Source organism: Bidens hawaiensis, unplaced genomic scaffold (genome assembly GCF_021521415.1).
Source record: "Bidens hawaiensis isolate Kalapana, Puna unplaced genomic scaffold, B.hawaiensis_p1.1 tig00027122_1, whole genome shotgun sequence".
NCBI classification, from domain to species: Eukaryota; Viridiplantae; Streptophyta; class Magnoliopsida; order Asterales; family Asteraceae; genus Bidens; species Bidens hawaiensis.
This window is the reverse complement of record NW_027494382.1, coordinates 104,050-128,872: the sequence shown is the minus strand read 5'-3', so window position 1 is coordinate 128,872 and position 24,823 is coordinate 104,050. Positions and strand designations below refer to the sequence as shown.

At 37.5% G+C, this 24,823-nt stretch overlaps 2 protein-coding genes across 2 annotated transcripts; both read right to left on the bottom strand.

The window, feature by feature from the left end:
• Positions 1 to 5,907: 5,907 nt before the first annotated feature.
• Positions 5,908 to 6,698, bottom strand: LOC143574832 (uncharacterized). Its single transcript, XM_077059350.1, has 3 exons — positions 6,438 to 6,698; positions 6,097 to 6,323; positions 5,908 to 5,977 (listed from the first exon to the last, which is right to left on the bottom strand). The coding sequence occupies exons 1-3, from the start codon at positions 6,663 to 6,665 to the stop codon at positions 5,908 to 5,910; spliced, it is 525 nt and encodes a 174-aa protein (XP_076915465.1). The 5' UTR covers positions 6,666 to 6,698.
• Positions 6,699 to 8,168: 1,470 nt separating this feature from the next.
• Positions 8,169 to 9,408, bottom strand: LOC143574842 (single-stranded DNA-binding protein, mitochondrial-like). The gene is made up of 4 exons (XM_077059360.1): positions 9,173 to 9,408; positions 8,830 to 9,056; positions 8,610 to 8,710; positions 8,169 to 8,514 (listed from the first exon to the last, which is right to left on the bottom strand). The coding sequence occupies exons 1-4, from the start codon at positions 9,398 to 9,400 to the stop codon at positions 8,435 to 8,437; spliced, it is 636 nt and encodes a 211-aa protein (XP_076915475.1). The 5' UTR covers positions 9,401 to 9,408; the 3' UTR covers positions 8,169 to 8,434.
• Between the last annotated feature and the right edge of the window lie 15,415 nt (positions 9,409 to 24,823).

The following is a 24,823-nucleotide window of genomic DNA, read 5'->3' as shown; positions in this document are numbered from 1 at the left end:
TGGTGGTTTGTGGATGTTTGCAGTTTTATATTATACAGGTACAAAAACAGGAAAACGGACGAAAAACAGGGGACGCTCTGTCGAAATTTTGTTAACCCATAGGGAAGTAACTCTCCATTTTTACCCAAGATACTCAATCAGGATTTTTATATTTGCATGAATCTTGACACATTGAGGACAATGTGAGATTCAAGTGTGGGGAGGGGAATTACTTGACCAATTGTCTGTTCAACTAATTATAAAAATTTTCTAAAACAAATATTTTTGCAGCAAACAAAGATTACTTAAAAAACCTAAAGAGATAACAAAGAAATTTTTTTGCAAACAACCAATCATTACATAAAAGTGAAAAAGTAAGAAGAAGTTTTGTAATATTGAGAGTAAATTTATGCAAAATAAAACTGGTGTCACACCCTCGAAATCCACTAACGGAGTTTTACCGTCAGAGGGTGTGAACTAACAGGATCGGAATCATTAGTTATAATCGAACACCAAAAATAAAGTTTTCAAACAACCAAGACATCAAGTCAAGTAAAAATGCGGAAGCGTAAATCGTAAACCAAAACAGTTGCGCCACACAGGACGACTTAAAAACACAAGTTGTCAAGACAGAAATTAAAAGCAGTTTTTAAAACAATGATGTTTAGCGAATACATGTCCTAAACCGCGCGCCCGCCTCGGCTACCTGAGAATAACATACTAAAAGTGTCAACACAGGGTTGGTGAGTTCACAGGTTTATATAAATAAAGTGTTTGCGTTTGCGTTTGCGTTTACGTTTTGCGTTTGCGTTTGCATTACCAGATAGTGTTAAGTCAATTATATATCAATAGGTAGCTAGCCTATAAAACAAGTATTACTAAGTGTTCGACACCGAAGCTGACTGTTTATCATATGCCTTGCCACCATGTCAACCACGACCATGGTAATGTGTTAGCCAAGATTACACCCATCGACCTCCAGTCGAGTTTAGAGTTGGGTGGGGTTTGTCAAACCCAGTAGTACTACTCAACAGTGACTCGCTATTATCCAAATATTAACCGGTTCGATGTTATGAAGGACTTTAGTTGGTTTATTTGCCACTTAGCCTTACAAGTGATATATAAAAACTAAAAAAAATCTATAGCGTTGAAGTATGTTATCTCCCCCAAATAAAAGCGTTTAAAAAGAGTAAAAAGGGGACGTGAAACTCACTGATTGCGAAGATAACCAAAAGATCCGAGAAAATGTGTGCGTCACAGAAAATCCTCACTAGTGTTCTTAAAACAAAAACGAGATTTTCTAAGTATTTAAACTACGAGTGAGTCCCTAGACTCGACACATACAACTTATGCATGAGATGCGTTTCGTGTTTCGTTTGTGAAATAAGTGCGACTCGACAAACACGTTGGTGATACGTTACATGCGTGAACAACTACTTAAGTGTCAAGTATTAACATTTTACATTACTAGCAATTATTCCCCACAAGGGCAATTTAGTAAAAAACATAGCAATTATCTATCAACAAGCACATTTCATGTATTTTCACATAGCTCAGCAGCTAGTTTTATCAAGACAGATTTCTACTTGGAAAGATTACTCTATTCAACAGATCATAACATATCAATTAATTCACCAAAAATCGTCACAAAAGAACACATGAGTTAGGTTTCCAGAACTATTTTTGTTGTATTTTTATTCCACATAGTTTTCTCACAATGATCAAAACATTACAGTAAACTCCCAGCAGTCAAAATCATGCGCAACAGAATGTTATTTGTTATTCCAGTTAAATGGTAATTCCAATCAATGATAGAACAATTGGGTTAGCTTCTTAACTCAAAATGTTAACTTCCAGAAGTAGAACCAACCCATTTGGTCTTGTAGTTTATGAGATATGATAATTTCAAAACAGCCTAACAGCAGACCCCATAATTCAGACTTGCACTACAGTTTTGTAAAATAATAAAAGTTAACTTTTACATGTCCAAAAATTACAAATTTGGACTTTTTAGACACTAGACTCAACCTAGTACACAGTAGTATTAATAATTTCGACCAATTACCACATTAACATCCAGTTACAGTCGTCTAAACATCAATTCAATGATCTGTCCAGTACCAGTTTACATCAAAACTCAACATAACAACAATCTATAAATCATAACTCATGCATATATCACTCTAGACACAAGATTTACCAACCATGCATATCAATTTCACGTTACACACATAGTTAGGGTTTTACTTGAAAGTTCAATTTCAAAGAACAAGTAATTAACAAGCAACAATAACTCAACTAGTTATCAATTCACTAGCAATTCAACATCAAACATACAATCAAACCTAACTTATCTTAATCATCACTTTCAAGAATTAGGGTTTTTATTAACCCATTCAATATCAAAATTAAACACATAGAATGCATAGAGAAGTTGTTAATTACCTATCTAGCACCTTAATTCCTTTGATGAAGCTTGGAAAAATACTTGTGTGTGTGTGTTCTTGCTTTCGGCCGTCCAAAGGGAGGGGGAGAGGGGAGCCGATCGATTAAGTGGGAGGGGAGGGAGTTTAGGGTTTTATTAATATTATAATATTAAGTATGTTTCACAAAGGCCCCTCTACTTTTAGTTATTGAATTTCTCGTGTAAACAATAACTCTTGTCTCTTGTGTTTAGTATTACACATAACTTATCAAGTAACATATAGATTAACACATAATTATCAAGTATTTTTTGTTTTGATATTTGTCGTTTGTTCACCAATGGTTTGAGTCGAATCATGTGCGTTTCGGTGCAATCCCAAAAGACTACATGTGTAGTGATTGTCAAGCGTCATTTAAAACCCTAGTTTAAATGTAATGAGATGTGCGTTATAGTTCAAGTGATCTTAAGTTTGAATTGACGGAGTTCGGATTAACGGAGTTAACCTGAAATTGACGAGTGTCACATCATTCCCATGTTGAAAGAATTTTCGTCCCGAAAATTTGAGTCAAGTCGCGATGGGTGTCTGAAAAAGCAAGAAAAAATTTTCAGTTTGTCATATCATCCCCTAGTAGAAAGAAATTTCGTCCCGAAATTTAATTCATACCTCTGGTGATTCCTGACGGTTTGACGGCTTTCGCGGTTTTCGGTGTTTGGTCAACCCTTCAAAAAGGTGAGGATACTTTTTCATCATTTGGTCCTCGCGTTCCCACGTGAACTCTGGTCCACGTCTCGAGTTCCAACGAACCTTAACGATTGGAATTTTGCTGTGCTTGAGTGTTTTGGTTTCCCAATCCAAAACTTCGACCGGTTCTTCGATGAAGCGTAGCTGTTCATCAACTTGCAACTCGCCCAGAGGAACTGCTTGGGTTTCATCGGAAAGGCATTTCTTCAAATTGGATACATGGAATACATTGTGTACGCTACTGAGTTCCGTTGGTAAATCCAGTCGGTATGCTACCGGACCAATGCGCTCAGTTATCCGGTAGGGGCCAACGTATCGTGGATTGAGTTTGTTTCGCCTTCCGAAGCGAACTACACCTTTCCAAGGTGAGACTTTGAGTGAAACTTGGTCGTTCACTTGAAATTCAAAAGGCTTTCGGCGCTTGTCGGCGTAACTCTTTTGGCGATCTCGTGCTACTGCCATGCGGTTTCGGATTTGAACAATCTTTTCAGAGGTTTCAAGTACTAATTCTGGACCAGTGATTTGGCTATCACCCACCTCTGCCCAGCAGAGAGGTGATCGACACTTTCGTCCGTACAACGCTTCAAACGGCGCTGCTTTAATGCTTGAGTGGTAGCTGTTATTATACGAAAACTCTTCCAAAGGCAAGTGAGGTTCCCAACTTTTTCCGAAATCCAACACGCATGCACGCAACATGTCCTCCAAGGTTTGAATGGTGCGCTCACTTTGCCCATCCTTCTGAGGATGGTATGCTGTGCTCATATCAAGGCGGGTGCCTAGTGCACTCTCTAGTGACTTCCAGAAGTGCGAAGTGAAACGGGAATCTCGATCAGATATGATTGAGACAGGCAATCTGTGTCTAGACACTACTTCTTTCATATAGATGCGAGTCAGTCCTTCCATTTTGTCCGATTCCTTGATTGCTAAGAAGTGTGCAGACTTAGTCTACCGGTCAACGTTCACCCAGATGGTATCGCATCCCGTCGGTGTTTTGGGTAATCCCGTGATGAAATCCATGGAAATGTGTTCCCATAAAGAACAAAAGTTCTCTCTTATTTATCACTAACATAAAGATTGGTTATTTTGTTTCTTCTTGGAGCTCACTTAAGGGATAGCTATAATCTAAGTTTGCTGTTTTTAGAGGATATTTATAATAAGATTGCTTGAGGACAATATAAATATACATCTTTTCGGCATCAAATAATCTCTAAAAACTTCAATTTCTATCTAAAAACATAGCATAAAAGGCTACTTATCATAATAAAACATAATTTCAGGTAAAACCAAGCCTCAAACGAAGAAACAAGCAAAAAGACGAAGAAAAACAGAAGAAAACACAAGAAAACAAAGAAACACGCCCCCATGCCTCAAGACACACGCCCCATGCTTCTGACACAAGAAAAGACAAAATCTGGAAACAAAAGCACGGGGCCGTGCTCATCATGCACGGGGCCGTGGACGAGAATGCAGAAAAGACAAAGAAGAATTGAGAACATATCACTAAAAAAACTCGGGGCCGTGCCTACAAACCACGGGGCCGTTGCCACCTCACAGAAAAGACAAAACAAATCTGTCACATGTCATAAAAATGCACGGGGCCGTGCTCATCATGCACGGGGCCGTGCCTCACCATCCAGATTGCCTATAAATAGTGGCTCATGTTGCATTCATTTGGTGTGCCTTGAAAAGAATTCTCTCCGGTTTTCACTTATAAAAACACACACTAACACTCACTTTGAAGATCTAGTGAAGAGTTTGAAGGTTTGGAGGTCATCACCACTAATCATCATCATCAACCCTCATTACCATCATTAAGAAGAAAGATTCATCTACATTTGGTTAGATTGTTCCAAGTTTAATCATGTATTTGTTATTATCAATCATCTTAATGTTTATCATCATGCTCATTATGAGCTAAACTCCTTTTACCATCTAAAATCTATGAAGAAGCTTTGTTTTACTTGATAATTAACCAAGACATGTGATGTAGTCTAGTAAAGTACATTGTTATATTACAATTATCTTTTGATGAGAAATGTTTCACCATCTTAAATCACTAATTCAAAGTTGGTGGTTGTCAATCCCATTGGCAATCGTTCATGATCGATTCATGTTCTTGAAAGACATAAATACTTTGATACATTATCGAAACATGGATCCTTATATTGTACTTAGAAACGATGAGATATAAGTTATGATGTATTTTTCTAAACCTTGGTAATCCGAAAATGGCTTTGCTTAGGATATCAAATTAGTTAAAGAAACCATATGTTAACGGAATGTGTAATTATAACCTACTTAAATCAACTAAGGGGAGGTTGTGTGATGAACTACAACCACCCGAAGTTGTTAGAATTGGTATTCAAGAAATTGAAGTCAATCATAATCTTTCTACTTTACGAAACTACTTGCCAACTTAAATTGACATCATGGATATGGTATGACATTAGGAAAGGGTGGACTTTAAAATGCGCATATCACCTCCTTAGTGCCAAAGATGCTCACTTAAGGTTTAAGGAGCTATCAATCATATATTGCTACTGCAAGTTTATCACATGTCTACTTATTAATTATCAATGCTAAGATGGAGTGGATTCTTGATCTTAGATGGTAACCTTCGCATAATTGAATAACTCGTTTAGAATTTCTTATCTTGGTCACCAATATATTATATATAAGTATCTACATTTTATAAAAAGTTCAAAAAAATTAACCCCAAAATGATTAAAACCTCCGATTAAAGTATAACAACGATTTATTATTAGAAACCTTTGTGTCCACGGATCGATACTTGGTTCGTCTCCAGATTCCCCTCCAAATACAAGATTGAACTACAACCAAAAGCCGACAACTGATTATAAAAAAGCATCAACATTTAACAATTATATCAATAAACAGTAAAATCTAAAACACAATCAAAGAAATGTGTTCAAAACCGACTCAAACATACCCGGGAACCGCATTCTTAGCTACAAGCGCACCCAACCTCTCAGCATAAATCGAGACACGGTGCCACTGAACCATACTCCGATTCGCAAAATCCCTCGGCTCTTCGTTCTGCAACGGCCTGCGGTTATTCCTCATCCCCCCGGTCCCAATGGACAGCATAGTGACCGCCCTCCCACTCCTCAGTTTCTTCTCTATCGCATTTTGACCCACTACCCCAATCAAAATCGCCTATTCAATACAACAAAAAAAAAACCCTAATTATCAAATTCACAATCAAATTCAACACCTTCATGCAATACACAGATATATATATAGACTCCATGTATGTATGTATTTACCTACCATGTAAATGCCAGCATCTAAACCGTTTTCCAAGGGCCGGTCTACGGGGCTCGTTTGGCGGGAACTGGAATCAGTAGATTGAGGTAATGGAGGTGAATCGGAATCGGAATCGGAGGTTGAGTCGGTGGAGAAACGGTGGACGGGAACTAGTAGTGATTTGTGTTGATTGAAATTAGGGTTTTTTAACTGGAAAGAATGATAGATTCTTCTACATAGTGTAGAAGCCATTGAAGAGAATTAGTAGAGTTTGAGTGAAGTGTGTTTTCTTCTTCAAACGCTAAACCCTACTCTGCTTGTTAGCGTTGCTGATCTAGAAACCCGGTCGGGCTGTTTAGCAAACATTAAACATACATCTTTTTTTTTCATAAAAATATATATAAAATAAAAAAATGGGATCTAACGGGTGTCGGGCCGGGGTCCGTCGACCACCCAGCCCTCCCTTAGAGCCGGTCCTGGTTGGAAACTAGTTCTAGATGAAAAATACTCGATCTTACAAATACCAATTAGGGTCATGTTGTAACTAGCAAACCGATTTTAGTGTGATATCGGATCGGTCATAAACAGGTTTACCGAGCCCAAACTAGGGAAGAGATCGGGACCGTACCCGTACCTATACCCGTACCTGTACCCGAAAGTACCCGTACCCAAAATTAGTAAATCTTGATAGCCATACCCGTACCCGAATTATAAGGTACGAGTACGGGTACCGGTACTGGTACATGTACATGTACTTTGGGTACGGTACTCGCTTTGGTACCCCTTTGTTCGTTTTTTTAAATCTCCACTAAGCTAGGTATCGGTAACGGTACGGTACCGACAATCAATAATCTATAATACCAAAACCGTAATACCATAATCAAAACCATAATGCCGCAACCAAAACTAAAAATGAAACAAATCAACCATCATATAAAATCCATTCCCTTTTCTTTGTTTATTGCTTCCTTAATTTCTATAGAAAACCAAGCGAGAAAGTTAACACATGTTATTTAATGATATACACAATTACACATACATGAAATAAAAATATACGAATACACAATACATATGAATATACACATAATATATGGAGAATGAACTTATTCAACTAAGTGAAAATATACATCCCGCTTGAAAGTTAAGTAACGAATGTTGGAAATCTAATAAAAGCCCCTACATATTTTAAACGGGTACAAGTACCCGTAATACCCGTACTTGTACCCAAAAGTACCCGTACATATAATCAGTAAATTTGAGTACCCAAAAGTACCATCAACTCTACTATTACAGCCACAATTCCAACACAACAAAACATGTTTTTTTAGGATGACCATACATTGACATTAAGTCTTTGGTAATCAGAAGCTGAACCACAAATCGAACGACTGACCCGAAGTAAAACAAGCTAATTGGTTTATAGTTTAGAAATAACATACCGTTTTAGTTTAGTTTCTCAGGAAAAGACAAAGCTATATTAAACCGGCAGGCCTAAACTTTAACAAACTTCCAAAACAATGTTAAACCACTTTAACCATTTGTGTTTGTGTTAAGCTGCTATGTATTAACACGAGCAACAATGAACTGTTGGTCTACACTTTGAACTTCTGCAGATCATTATAGGGTTTCCACAAGTATTATTGGTTAATTACGGATTTGAAGCTTGGACCTTGTTTAGGTCAGGCATTGATTAGTAATTTTCATCTGCAGTAAAGCAGTCATTTTGCTACTGTTGTAATTGTAAGTTTTGAAATTAAATCCAACTTTATTAATAAACAAAACATATTCTAAACTAAACAAATCCATTTATCAATAAACATGCTGAAAAAAACAGCAATCAACTGATTTTCCCCATGGCTGCTTTCTATCAAACGGTGTGTACACATGCTCACTAATTCACAATGTCATAAAACACGGCATGCAAAAAAGTAAGCATAAATCATGATCATCCACCTGGAATGGAAACTCGAAAATGCTAATTATGACCTCAGCAACAAATTTATCAGTTTTCCTTCAACCTTTCAGTAATAACCGACCCCCTTCAGTTCTGCTTGTTGGGGTTCTTGGCCATCATTCCCCTTATCAAGAAACACTACACGACCTGCAATTCAATTATTAAACTTGTAACATGATCAAATGAATACTAATAAAAAATAACACCATCATATGTTTTAACTAAGCATTTAAGAAACTAACCATCTCCACGAATGGCAACCTCTCTCACACGCCGAGTTAGACCTGTTATCGGATCATTAAAAATCTTCGTCTCCAGATTCCCCTCCAAATACAAGATTGAACTACAACCAAAAGCCGACAACTGATTATAAAAAAGCATCAACATTTAACAATTATATCAATAAACAGTAAAATCTAAAACACAATCAAAGAAATGTGTTCAAAACCGACTCAAACATACCCGGGAACCGCATTCTTAGCTACAAGCGCACCCAACCTCTCAGCATAAATCGAGACACGGTGCCACTGAACCATACTCCGATTCGCAAAATCCCTCGGCTCTTCGTTCTGCAACGGCCTGCGGTTATTCCTCATCCCCCCGGTCCCAATGGACAGCATAGTGACCGCCCTCCCACTCCTCAGTTTCTTCTCTATCGCATTTTGACCCACTACCCCAATCAAAATCGCCTATTCAATACAACAACAACAAAAAACCCTAATTATCAAATTCACAATCAAATTCAACACCTTCATGCAATACACAGATATATATATAGACTCCATGTATGTATGTATTTACCTACCTTGTAAATGCCAGCATCTAAACCGTTTTCCAAGGGCCGGTCTACGGGGCTCCTTTGGCGGGAACTGGAATCAGTAGATTGAGGTAATGGAGGTGAATCGGAATCGGAATCGGAGGTTGAGTCGGTAGAGAAACGGTGTACGGGAACTAGTAGTGATTTGTGTTGATTGAAATTAGGGTTTTTTAACTGGAAAGAATGATAGATTCTTCTACATAGTGTAGAAGCCATTGAAGAGAATTAGTAGAGTTTGAGTGAAGTGTGTTTTCTTCTTCAAACGCTAAACCCTACTCTGCTTGTTAGCGTTGCTGATCTAGAAACCCGGTCGGGCTGTTTAGCAAACATTAAACATACATCTTTTTTTTCATAAAAATATATATAAAATAAAAAAAATGGGATCTAACGGGTGTCGGGCCGGGGTCCGTCGACCACCCAGCCCTCCCTTAGAGCCGGTCCTGGTTGGAAACTAGTTCTAGATGGAAAATACTCGATCTTACAAATACCGATTAGGGTCATGTTGTAACTAGCAAACCGGTTTTAGTGTGATATCGGATCGGTCATAAACAGGTTTACCGAGCCCAAACTAGGGATGAGATCGGGACCGTACCCGTACCTATACCCGTACCTGTACCCGAAAGTACCCGTACCCAAAATTAGTAAATCTTGATAGCCATACCCGTACCCGAATTATAAGGTACGAGTACGGGTACCGGTACTGGTACATGTACATGTGCTTTGGGTACGGTACTCGCTTTGGTACCCTTTTGTTCGTTTTTTTAAATCTCCACTAAGCTAGGTATCGGTAACGGTACGGTACCGACAATCAATAATCTATAATACCAAAACCGTAATACCATAATCAAAACCGTAATGCCGCAACCAAAACTAAAAATGAAACAAATCAACCATCATATAAAATCCATTCCCTTTTCCTTTTCTTTGTTTATTGCTTCCTTAATTTCTATAGAAAACCAAGCGAGAAAGTTAATACATGTTATTTAATGATATACACAATTACACATACATGAAATAAAAATATACGAATACACAATACATATGAATATACACATAATATATGGAGAATGAACTTATTCAACTAAGTGAAAATATACATCCCGCTTGAAAGTTAAGTAACGAATGTTGGAAATCTAATAAAAGCCCCTACATATTTTAAACGGGTACAAGTACCCGTAATACCCGTACTTGTACCCAAAAGTACCCGTACATATAATCAGTAAATTTGAGTACCCATACCCGTACCCAATAGACATGTACGGGTACTGAACAGGTACGCGTATTTGGGAAAAAAATCTCAACCCTAGCCCAAACTAGTTATTTTGTTCATCTTTAGTATCAGCCATGTTTACTTTTGTGTTTTTTATTTCTTAAATGTGTTTTACGTTGCATATTTTACGTTAAAAGTTAGCTAAATTAATATGTCAACCTACGTATACGACTCGTTTAACACCCTTGATTGATACTCGTGTTGTTTCAACATGATTCGATCATCACTTAATCGAATCATCACTATGCTTTCTTCGCATATTCACTAATCTTTGTGTTAGGCTTTCGAAAATGGCCGTTTAAGCCCTCAAGATTTGAGGAGGCACTAATATGGTTGTGATATCATATACAATAGTTTATCAAATAAAAACAAATCAATAATTTCATATTCGTGGTAACCGGCAATGATTGAGAATGCTATTTGTAACTATTTTCATATTTGTACAAATAAAATACCACAAATCAAGAAATGGTCCAAACACAAATATCCTACGTTACAAAATGTTAAACCTATGTGACCACACGTGTTACTGTTCCATGTCTGCTTGCCAGTTACCAGTTAACGTGTCCCTGTATTGTTTTCCGATTAACCTCTTCACACACACCCTCATCACCCTCATATCTCAGTAATGGCCGATCGGCACAAACCCACCGGCCGAGACCAGTTACCAAAAGCCACCATCATCATCCATGGACGACCATACTACCGTAAGAAAGCGCGGTTACTCCGCTCACCCGAATCAACCCGACTCAGGGGCCTTATGGCTCTACTCGTCTCCACCGGAATCTTGCTAGTCCTTAGTGGCACCTGCCGTTACCACTGCTGTTACCAGCTTCATGCTTGTTGCACCCATAATCATCATTACCAGCCCCATATGGGTTCCTGTTGGTATCTTAATGTTGTTCTTGGTAGCAATGGTATTGTGTGTTTGTGGGTTGGGTGTAGCAGCAGCCGTTGTCTTGGTTATTCAGTTACTTATAAAAGGCCGGTGATGATCGTTAATTTAATTGTGTGTACAAGTAGAGAAGTCTTGCTTATGATAATATTATTGTAAAAATAATGATGCTTCAGTGAGCATGTTAATTTTTTTGTGTAATTTTCTTTTATGTTTTTAACTGCTTTGAGATGCTAAAAGTCTAATAATTTCATTTTAACCAATAGGCAACAGCTATTAAACTATGGGAACTGGGATCATGAACTTAATTCTTACCACAAACTGTGTATCTATGACTGTCATTTTGGTTTTGAAATCTATCTGTGACCAAATATGGTGGTGTCACCTAATATCACTATGTTAAATTCAGTTTAACTAGGAAATAAATAGGTTTTGCAATCTATTTGTGACCAAAATGGCGGTGTCACCCTATACGCGTCACTCCTTGTATTGATTCCTTCATGGCTACATAGCGACTAGGCTTAGGGTAGTGGTCCGCTAGCACCTAATTTCCACTATTTTCATTTTTTACACTAAACTATACTTTGCTGACATTGATGATTAGTCCATGCGATCAAAAATGACATTTTGGTGTTAAAACAACTTTTTCGTTTTCTGAAGTTAGAATGACAAGACATGTTGCTACCTTCAAAAGTAAAGACACTTTTAAACACAATTAAACTTTAAGAGTAAAACTCCAATTCAAAGCTAGAAAATATATTACAAGGAGATGAAGAAGAAGAGTTACTAATCAAAACACGCAAGTGTAAAACTCCAATTAAACTTTAAGTGTAAAACTCAAATGATTTGAAATAATGTTTAAACTAAACAATATGAAGTTTCAAAATTCTATCCACTATTTCTTATGCAATATACGGGTTTCGTACATAGACCGTACAACCCGAAATGTATATATATTTTGACATATTGGCCTAAAAATACACACTAGTTCAAAACTTTAGTAAATAAGGATCAAACACTCATATTCTTGAAGAATATTAATAGCTCAAGAACTTAAAAAACACAAACACAGTGTTTTGCTAAAGAATTATATCGATAAAGCATCAAACCTTATCTCCACCAAAGTAAACACAAGAAGACTGGCCTTTTAGGGCATCATGGTCTCAACATTATATTCAACCAAGTGAAAGGTAGATAAAATACTTCATGAATACTGGTGATTGATGAATAATTCTCTTTTAAACTTTAGAATGGCAACTTAGAACATTGGAGTCTTGCTCTGGAAATTGGTGATAGAAAAAGTATGAAACTAGAGAAAACATAAATTTAAAGTTAAAATTTGTGTCAATCGATTACTGTTGGGAAAAACGACCACCTAGCCACGAACGGTAAACAAAAATTGCGGAATTAAACTTCGTTTGGCTAAACTTTTTCCCGACCCGAATGAACCAATGAGGATGCAAACAAATAGGGTAAATAAAAGTAACTAATGACACAATAATTTTAGCGTGGAAAACCACTCAAGGCGAGAGTAAAAAAACCACGGTACTATTAGAGACGCTTCAAATCCACTATAACCAATAATGAGCAATACAAAAGTTCTTCTCTAGGTAAAACTAGAGGCATACACAAATTATCATATACTTGGTATAAACTAACATCAAGTATATGGAATAAAACAAAGCATAAGAGGTAACACCAAACGAGAAAATACCGGTCTCTGACACGTCTCTTATCTTCTTAAAAACACCAAAACTCTTTCTTTGACTCAGGTTGTCTTCGTATTTGGCAGTAGCAAAAGGAACCGAAAAAACCCCAAGATTTATGTTTGTGTGTCCTCGACAGAATAGGTTACTTCACAAAAGAAAGTAAAACCAAATAAATATATATATATATATATTTATGTTTCTTGTTGTCCTCACCAAGCCAAGGCGGCCCAAACCAAATTCACCAAATTAGTTTTGGTGTGTACCGTACACTAACAAAAAATATATATTATTTTTTTTCTTTTTAAACATTATAATAGTAATAGTAATAAATCTCATGAAGGTTAAGATTGTTGTCGGGTTTTCTCATGGGCAAAAATAACCCAACAAATCTCCCCATTTTTGTCTATGAGAAAGAACTCACCGCCCCGGCGAGCGAGCAACATATCTTTAGCTTCTCCCTTACCAAAGCTTTGGTCAACATATCAGAACAATTATCAACGGTGTGAACTTTATCAAGTTCAAACAACTTGTCTTCAATAGCATCTCTAATCCAATGATACCTCACATCAATATGTTTTGTTCTCTTATGATACATAGAGTTCTTAGCAAGGTGAATAGCACTTTGATTATCACAAAGAACCACGTAGCGCTGTTGCATAAAGCCAAGCTCTTGCATAAATCTTTTCAACCACAATAATTCTTTGCATGCTTCTGTTGCTGCCATATACTCCGCCTCGGTAGTAGACAAAGCAACACACTTTTGCAGTCTTGACTGCCATGACACGGCCCCCCCTGCAAATAACATCAAATATCCAGAAGTGGACTTCATGTTGTCTTTATTTCCTGCCATATCAGAATCCGTGTAGCCAACAAGCATCGGCTCTCCATTTCCAAATGTTATACCCAATTTGGAAGTACCACGTAGATATCTAAGAATCCACTTAACTGCTTCCCAATGCTTCTTACCCGGATTTGACAAGAACCGACTAACAATACCAACTGCATGGGCAATATCAGTCAGTGTACATACCATTGCATACATCAAGCTTCCAACCGCTGATGCATATGGAACACCATCCATCTCTTTAATCTCTTTCTCAGAAGTAGGGCAATCTTTTTCCGTTAACTTAAAGTTGGGACTTGGGAGTAAGAGGTGTACTAACCACATTAACTTTAGACATCTTCAATCTGCTAAGCACCTTTTCAATGTATTGCTCTTGTGACATGTGCAACTTCTTTGAAGCTCTATCTCTAGTAATCCGAATGCCAAGAATATTCTTAGCTGGCCCCAAGTCTTTCATAGAAAACGACTTGCTTAACTCTTTCTTCAGTTGGACAATTCTTTCTGCATTCTTGCCAACAATCAACATATCATCAACATAAAGCAATAAAATGATGAAATCATCATCACCAAACCTCTTAAAGAAAACACAATGGTCAGACGCAATCTTTCGGTAGCCTTGCTTCCCCATAACTGACTCAAATTTCTTGTACCACTGTCTCGGTGCTTGCTTCAAGCCATAAAGACTTTTATGAAGTTTACAAACATAATCTTCTTTACCTTTAACCTGAAAACCTTCAGGTTGCTCCATATAGATTTCTTTATCCAGATCACCATGAAGGAATGTTGTCTTGACATCCATTTGCTCAACCTCAAGATCAAGACTAGCAGCTAAACCAAGGATCACCCTGATGGAACTCATCTTCACAACTGGAGAAAAAATCTTATCAAAATCAATACCTTCTCTTTGACTGAACCCTTTGACCACCAATCTTGCCTTGTACCTAGGTCGTGAGATATGCTCTTCAGTCTTCAATTTGTAGAACCACTTGTTCTTCAAAGCTCTTTTGCCCTTAGGCAACTTCACTAACTCAAAGGTATTGTTCTCATACAAGAAATTCATCTCATCTTGCATGGCTTCAAACCACTCTCTTTTATGCTTATGTTCCATGGCCTCTTTATAATACTCGGGCTCTCCCCCATCAGTGAGTAAGACATACTCACCAGCCGAATAACGAGTAGAAGGTTGACGATCTCTCGTAGACCGCCTGAGTGGGACAAATGCAGGCATATCAACTGGTAACTCGAGATGAATATCCTCATCCAACTCTACCTGCTCTTGATTATCAACATTATCGGTACCATGTTGTTCGTCATTTTGAATATCATCATCGTGTTGTGGCTCAAAATGCTGAGTAGGAATAGGATCCAAATCAATGGGATCATCATTATACTGAGGAACTACCTGTGTCTTCTCAATATCTTTCAAACTCTCGTCTTCCACAAACACAACATCAAGACTTCTAACAAGCTTCTTTGAAACCGGATCATATAGCCTGTATCCAAACTCATCTTGCCCATAACCAAGGAATATACACTGTCTAGACTTCACATCAAGCTTTGATCTTTCATCTTTGGGGATATGCACAAATGCTTTGCATCCAAAGACCCGAAAATGACAATACGAAACATCTTTGCCACTCCAAACCCTGTCTGGAACATCATTATGCAAAGGAATACAAGGAGTAAGGTTAATAACATGTACCGCTGTATGTAAAGCTTATCCCCAAAAGGAATTAGGCAACCCTGCATGTGAGAGCAGACACTTAAACCTTTCAACCAAGGTTCTGTTCATCCGTTCTGCTAAACCATTCAACTGTGGTGTCTTTGGAGGTGGCCTTTGGTGTCGAATTCCTTTCTCTCTACAATAAGCATTGAAAGGACCAATGTATTCACCTCCATTATCTGTACGAATACACTTGTGCTTCTTCCCAGTCTGTCTCTCAACTAGGGCATGAAACTGCTTAAACACATCAAATACTTGATCTTTAGACTTTAAAGTATAAACCCATACCTTCCTCGAATGATCATCTATAAATGTGACAAAATATAAGCAGCCCCCAAGTGTTCTAGTCTTCATAGGACCACATACATCTGAATGCACCAAGTCAAGTATACTTTCTTTTCTATGAGACGGATGACTATGAAAAGAAACTCTCTTTGCTTACCATTCATACAATGAGAACACTTCTTCAAGTGAACATCTTTCACACCGGACAAGGCATCTTTCTTCAATAAAATAGACATCCCTTTTTCACTCATGTGAGCAAGTCTCTTATGCCACATATCGGTCGCATCAGAATTCGTCAATGAATTAACCGAGTCTCTGGAAATCTTTGGATGTGCCATGTACAACTTTGAAGTTCTTTCACCTCTTGCCACGATCAACGAACCACGAGTGAGTCTCCAAATTCCACCACCAAAGGTACTATGGAAACCATCATCATCTAATGTGCCTGCGGAGATCAAATTTAGTCTAATATCCAGAACATGTTTCACATTGTGTAAAACCAAATCCATCCTTGTATCAAACTTCAAACAAACATCCCCAACACCAACGATCTTTGATAGCCCATTATTACCCATCTTGACATTCCCAAAATCACCAGGAGTATAAGATGAATAAAAATCCCTTTGTGATGTCACATGACAAGTAGCACCACTGTCAACAACCCAACTCGAATCATCACGTGCAATGTTCACCCTATCATAATCACAACAAATATAAAACTCTTCGGTGGCTGTGTTAGTTTCAGAAGTACCTTCATCACCGTCATCTTTCTTGTAGTTATTCTTTTTATTGTTGTAATTAGCCTTCTTGTTCTCCCTTTTCAATTGTCTACAGTATTTTATTGTGTGCCCTTTTCTACCACAATGATGACACTCATATTCTTCAAACTTCCCTTTGGACTTACTGTAGTGCTTTGCTTTATTACTCGGACCTCTGCTATGGCTTCTCCCCATACTTTCGATAACCAAGGCATCTGAATGTGAAGAGGAACCTTGTGACTTTCTTCTCATCTCTTCATTTATGAAATTACATTTAGCCAATTCCATAGTAATAATACCGTTAGCTGCGGAGTTGGACAATGATGTCCTAAAAGTCTCCCAAGAATCCGGTAAAGTACCAAGAAGCCACAAACCTTGTATCTCGTCTTCAAACTTAATACACCATACCTGCAAGCTGATTAATAACACCTTGAAAAACATTCAAATGATCAGTAACAGGAGTTCCATCACGATATTTCAAGTTTATCAACTGTTTAATCAAGAACAACTTATTGTTCCCGGTCTTCCGAGCATACAACTCTTCAAGCTTGGTCCATAGAGTACGAGCATGACTCTCCCCGCTAATATGGTTCAAAACATTATCATAAACCCATTGCCGAATATACCCGCAAACCTTACGATGCAAAATATTCCATTCTTCATCAGTTTTATCTTCAGGTTTATCGGTACTAAAAACAGGAAAATAATAATCCTTCACATAAAGAAGGTCTTCTATCTTGCTGTAACATCCCCAAAATTTCGATCCAAATTTGACAACTTAGGAAAGTTGAAGGATCAAAAATAATAGTAAGACAAGTCATGAGAAATATTAAATAAGGAAATATGAGAAAAATAAGGAAATAAAAATATTTCCTAAGTTAAGTTTACTTACATGAAAGAAATTTCATCCAACATTGGAAGATGTAAGAAAATGGATGCATTCCACTAAGGTATAAATATGGAAGATGGAATCCATCCCACATGAGAAAGTGGTAAAGAAATGGAAGCTCTTTATAAGGAAGAGATTTTCCATAATAATATTCTTTTATGAATATCATGCACCAAGTGGTTCTAGCGGAGGGTGCGTAGCACCCAACGCGCACGCGCTCGGGCTCGGGCGAGGACGATGGCGATGGCGAAGGGCGTTGGGCGCAATGTGGCGTATCATGATGAACCGTGATGACTCACAGACACGTGTCACGTCCGGGTGACACGTGGCAGCGTACTAGGACACGTGTCAGACCACGTAGCGACACGTGGCACACGTGTCAGGCCACGTGGCAACACGTGTGATGTACATATAAATATATATTTTTTTGGCATCAAATAATCTCTAAAAACTTCAATTTCTATCTAAAAACATAGCATAAAAGGCTACTTATCATAATAAAACATAATTTCAGGTAAAACCAAGCCTCAAACGAAGAAACAAGCAAAAAGACGAAGAAAAACAGAAGAAAACACAAGAAAACAAAGAAACACGCCCCCATGCCTCAAGAAACACACCCCCATGCTTCTGACACAAGAAAAGACAAAATCTGGAAACAAAAGCACGGGGCCATGCTCATCATGCACGGGGCCGTGGACGAGAATGCAGAAAAGACAAAGAAGAATTGAGCACATGTCACTAAAAAAACACGGGGCCGTGCCTACCAACCACGGGGCCGTTGCCACCTCACAGAAAAGACAAAACAAATCTGGCACATGTCATAAAAATGCATGGGGCCGTGCTCATCATGCACGGGGCCGTGCTCATCATGCACGGGGCCATGCCTCACCATCCAGATTGCCTATAAATAGTGGCTCATGTTGCATTCATTTGGTGTGACTTGAAAAGAATTCTCTCTGGTTTTCACTTATAAAAACACACACTAACACTCACTTTGAAGATCTAGTGAAGAGTTTGAAGGTTTGGAGGTCATCACCACTAATCATCATCATCAACCATCATTAAGAAGAAAGATTCATCTACATTTGGTTAGAATGTTCCAAGTTTAATCATGTATTTGTTATTATCAATCATCTTAATGTTTATCATCATGCTCATTATGAGCTAAACTCCTTTTACCATCTAAAATCTATGAAGAAGCTTTGTTTTACTTGATAATTAACCAAGACATGTGATGTAGTCTAGTAAAGTACATGGTTATATTACAATTATCTTTTGATGAGAAATGTTTCACCATCTTAAATCACTAATTCAAAGTTGGTGGTTGTCAATCCCATTGGCAATCGTTCATGATCGATTCATATTCTTGAAAGACATAAATACTTTGATACATTATCGAAACATGGATCCTTATATTGTACTTAGAAACGATGAGATATAAGTTATGGTGTATTTTTCTAAACCTTGGTAATCCGAAAATGACTTTGCTTAGCATATCAAATTAGTTAAAGAAACCATATGTTAACGGAATGTGTAATTATAACCTACTTAAATCAACCAAGGGGAGGTTGTGTGATGAACTACAACCACCCGAAGTTGTTAGAATTGGTATTCGAGAAATTGAAGTCAATCATAATCTTTCTACTTTACGAAACTATTTGCCAACTTAAATTGACATCATTGAGATGGTATGACATTAGGAAAGGGTGGACTTTATAATGCGCATATCACCTCCTTCGTGCCAAAGATGCTTACTTAAGGTTTAAGGAGCTATCTATCATATATTTCTACGACAAGTTTATCACATGTCTATATATTAATTATCAATGCTAAAATGGAGTGGATTCTTGATCTTAGATGGTAACATTCGCATAATTGAATAACTCGTTTAGAATTTCTTATCTTGGTCACCTATATATTATATATAAGTATCTACACTTTATAAAAATTTCAAAAAAATTAACCCCAAAATGATTAAAACCTCCGACTAAAGTAAAACAATGATTTATTATTAGAAACCTTTGTGTCCACGGATCGATACTTGGTTCTTACCAATACTATTCTACATATACGATAGGTACACTTGCCTATTTTGTGTGTGTTTAGTCTTTGTAGAAATCACTTTTATAAATTTAAAACACGATCTTGTGCAAAAGCAAATCATCCCACCTATCACAATTATAAACAAAATAGTACTGTCTGCACTAAGTAGCACGGTACCGTTCTTCCTATTGCACGGGGCCGTGTTTTCGGTCAAACAGCAGTTACGAGTTTTTAACTTAATAAAATAACTTTTTCACACATCCAACCCTAATTTCACTGCGTTCTGAACTGAAAACCGCCTACCTTCAACTATTTTGCGAATTTCTTCATCAAATCTTCGATTCTAAACCTAAGGTATGTTAATTTAACAATTACATTGTCTAAATTCGTCATTTTAGGTTTAGTTTAATCCTAAAATCGACCAAATCGGGTCAAAACCCGAAGAGGGTATGGGTTAATTTGCTTGTATATGATGAATAGATTGTTGAATGTTTGATGGTTAGGGTTTAATTGAAAGAAAAAAATCGGGTATTGGGTGTTAGCATAAATACCCGACACACCATTAAACCCAATTGATATAATCGGTTAGAGACGAGGGTTCGAGTCTGAGTAAGTTAGAAATCGATATTAAAAACACGAACCGTGAACAAAACAACACGAGTCGTGATCAAGCAAAAGTCAAACATCAAAGAAACTGAACCAGAAGCAGCAGCACGGTACTATGCTTCTGGAAGCACGCCGCCATGCTCTGCTCTCTGTTTAAGCAAATTGCACATTTTTTACAAATCTTGAATAATTTAAGTGTAAATTGCAGATGGCCGAGTATGGGGAAGACGTTCATGGATTTTTAGTCTTCACCGGATCTGATACAAGAGACAGACAAGACAATGCAAGGCTACGCCACTTAAACAAAAGAATTCCCTAACCAAATTTCTATGCTTGCCAAGACACCCTACGCCAGGTTAATCAATGAAACAAATACAACACATGTGGAAAAAGGTCTTTGAGCAAACATGGGAGGCGGTAACAGAACTAACAAGGGAATTCTTGGCATCCTTTAACATAAAGAAGAAGAATTTGGATATGTGGGACGGATATGCTATTGAGTTCCGATGTGGAGGCGTGTGGCGCACAACGTCTCTTACCCAACTTGGGATTGATATGGGAATTTACACGAAAGAAGAAACAGAACGAGAGATCTGGGCCTACGCAAAGCATTTGAAAAGGAAGACGATAATGAGATCGGTGATACACAAGCACGAGCATGGGAATTATTAGGTTTCGAGGATGAAACAAACTACGTTAATGTATCGAGAAGCACAGCCTTACGAGATCTGCTGATGAAATATATTCACCAGCTACTAAGCAAGACGATAACAGCATGAAGCAAAAATAAAGGAGTGGTGAATTTACGGGATCTGTGGGCACTTTACTGTATAAGGAATAAAGTTGACAGCAACATTACTTATCTCTTTTGTCAACTTTTCAGGACCAATGCAACCACTGAATGTACAAGTACCCCACTCTTCGGCGGTGCATGGATCTACAAGCTTTACGAAGCTTATGACGTAGACACGGAAGGAACAGAAAGCCCGAAACCTATTGCTCTTAACCTCAAACTCTGTTACAAATTGCAGATAGCTCAAATCTTTAGTACAAGACCAGAAATTTGGAGGTTCGTCAACAGCCGCGGCCACATTTGGGACCCGGAAAGCCAGTTAGAAATGATGATGGAGGACGAACGAAAAGACAGAATAGAAGCTGAGTACGCACGAACAAGGATTCGTAAGCCATTACACGGGTAACTGATGACTGGCGGCACTGGTAGGTCGGGCATGGGCACGGGTTGGTAGTACTTTATGAACTTATTATGTGTGTTTTGAACAATTTACTTTTCGTCGTACTTGTTTGTTTGTTTTTATGTTGGTTTGGATAATTTTATGACCGTGGGTGCCAAAGACATTATGCTAGGTACTAATTTACCCCGATAGGGCAAGGGATGGATGATTCCATACCCAATTTTCAGCAGTTTATGCTTGGTGGTTTGTGGATGTTTGCAGTTTTATATTATACAGGTACAAAAACAGGAAAACGGACGAAAAACAGGGGACGCTCTGTCGAAATTTTGTTAACCCATAGGGAAGTAACTCTCCATTTTTACCCAAGATACTCAATCAGGATTTTTATATTTGCATGAATCTTGACACATTGAGGACAATGTGAGATTCAAGTGTGGGGAGGGGAATTACTTGACCAATTGTCTGTTCAACTAATTATAAAAATTCTCTAAAACAAATATTTTTGCAGCAAACAAAGATTACTTAAAAAACCTAAAGAGATAACAAAGAAATTTTTTTGCAAACAACCAATCATTACATAAAAGTGAAAAAGTAAGAAGAAGTTTTGTAATATTGAGAGTAAATTTATGCAAAATAAAACTGGTGTCACACCCTCGAAATCCACTAACGGAGTTTTACCGTCAGAGGGTGTGAACTAACAGGATCGGAATCATTAGTTATAATCGAACACCAAAAATAAAGTTTTCAAACAACCAAGACATCAAGTCAAGTAAAAATGCGGAAGCGTAAATCGTAAACCAAAACAGTTGCGCCACACAGGACGACTTAAAAACACAAGTTGTCAAGACAGAAATTAAAAGCAGTTTTTAAAACAATGATGTTTAGCGAATGCATGTCCTAAACCGCGCGCCCGCCTCGGCTACCTGAGAATAACATACTAAAAGTGTCAACACAGGGTTGGTGAGTTCACAGGTTTATATAAATAAAGTGTTTGCGTTTGCGTTTGCGTTTACGTTTTGCGTTTGCGTTTGCATTACCAGATAGTGTTAAGTCAATTATATATCAATAGGTAGCTAGCCTATAAAACAAGTATTACTAAGTGTTCGACACCGAAGCTGACTGTTTATCATATGCCTTGCCACCATGTCAACCACGACCATGGTAATGTGTTAGCTAAGATTACACCCACTCGACCTCCAGTCGAGTTTAGAGTTGGGTGGGGTTTGTCAAACCCAGTAGTACTACTCAACAGTGACTCGCTATTATCCAAATATTAACCGGTTCGATGTTATGAAGGACTTTAGTTGGTTTATTTGCCACTTAGCCTTACAAGTGATATATAAAAACTAAAAAAAATCTATAGCGTTGAAGTATGCTATCTCCCCCAAATAAAAGCGTTTAAAAAGAGTAAAAAGGGGACGTGAAACTCACTGATTGCGAAGATAACCAAAAGATCCGAGAAAAGGTGTGCGTCACAGAAAATCCTCACTAGTGTTCTTAAAACAAAAACGAGATTTTCTAAGTATTTAAACTACGAGTGAGTCCCTAGACTCGACACATACAACTTATGCATGAGATGCGTTTCGTGTTTCGTTTGTGAAATAAGTGCGACTCGACAAACACGTTGGTGATACGTTACATGTGTGAACAACTACTTAAGTGTCAAGTATTAACATTTTACATTACTAGCAATTATTCCCCACAAGGGCAATTTAGTAAAAAACATAGCAATTATCTATCAACAAGCACATTTCATGTATTTTCACATAGCTCAGCAGCTAGTTTTATCAAGACAGATTTCTACTTGGAAAGATTACTCTATTCAACAGATCATAACATATCAATTAATTCACCAAAAATCGTCACAAAAGAACACATGAGTTAGGTTTCCAGAACTATTTTATTGTATTTTTATTCCACATAGTTTTCTCACAATGATCAAAACATTACAGTAAACTCCCAGCAGTCAAAATCATGCGCAACAGAATGTTATTTGTTATTCCAGTTAAATGGTAATTCCAATCAATGATAGAACAATTGGGTTAGCTTCTTAACTCAAAATGTTAACTTCCAGAAGTGGAACCAACCCATTTGGTCTTGTAGTTTATGAGATATGATAATTTCAAAACAGCCTAACAGCAGACCCCATAATTCAGACTTGCACTACAGTTTTGTAAAATAATAAAAGTTAACTTTTACATGTCCAAAAATTACAAATTTGGACTTTTTAGACACTAGACTCAACCTAGTACACAGTAGTATTAATAATTTCGACCAATTACCACATTAACATCCAGTTACAGTCGTCTAAACATCAATTCAATGATCTGTCCAGTACCAGTTTACATCAAAACTCAACATAACAACAATCTATAAATCATAACTCATGCATATATCACTCTAGACACAAGATTTACCAACCATGCATATCAATTTCACGTTATACACATAGTTAGGGTTTTACTTGAAAGTTCAATTTCAAAGAACAAGTAATTAACAAGCAACAATAACTCAACTAGTTATCAATTCACTAGCAATTCATCATCAAACATACAATCAAACCCTAACTTATCTTAATCATCACTTTCAAGAATTAGGGTTTTTATTAACCCATTCAATATCAAAATTAAACACATAGAATGCATAGAGAAGTTGTTAATTACCTATCTAGCACCTTAATTCCTTTGATGAAGCTTGGAAAAATACTTGTGTGTGTGTGTTCTTGCTTTCGGCCGTCCAAAGGGAGGGGGAGAGGGGAGCCGATCGATTAAGGGGGAGGGGAGGGAGTTTAGGGTTTTATTAATATTATAATATTAAGTATGTTTCACAAAGGCCCCTCTACTTTTAGTTATTGAATTTCTCGTGTAAACAATAACTCTTGTCTCTTGTGTTTAGTATTACACATAACTTATCAAGTAACATATAGATTAACACATAATTATCAAGTATTTTTTGTTTTGATATTTGTCGTTTGTTCACCAATGGTTTGAGTCGAATCATGTGCGTTTCGGTGCAATCCCGAAAGACTACATGTGTAGTGATTGTCAAGCGTCATTTAAAACCCTAGTTTAAATGTAATGAGATGTGCGTTATAGTTCAAGTGATCTTAAGTTTGAATTGACGGAGTTCGGATTAACGGAGTTAACCTGAAATTGACGAGTGTCACATCATTCCCATGTTGAAAGAATTTTCGTCCCGAAAATTTGAGTCAAGTCGCGATGGGTGTCTGAAAAAGCAAGAAAAAATTTTCAGTTTGTCATATCATCCCCTAGTAGAAAGAAATTTCGTCCCGAAATTTAATTCATACCTCTGGTGATTCCTGACGGTTTGACGGCTTTCGCGGTTTTCGGTGTTTGGTCAACCCTTCAAAAAGGTGAGGATACTTTTTCATCATTTGGTCCTCGCGTTCCCACATGAACTCTGG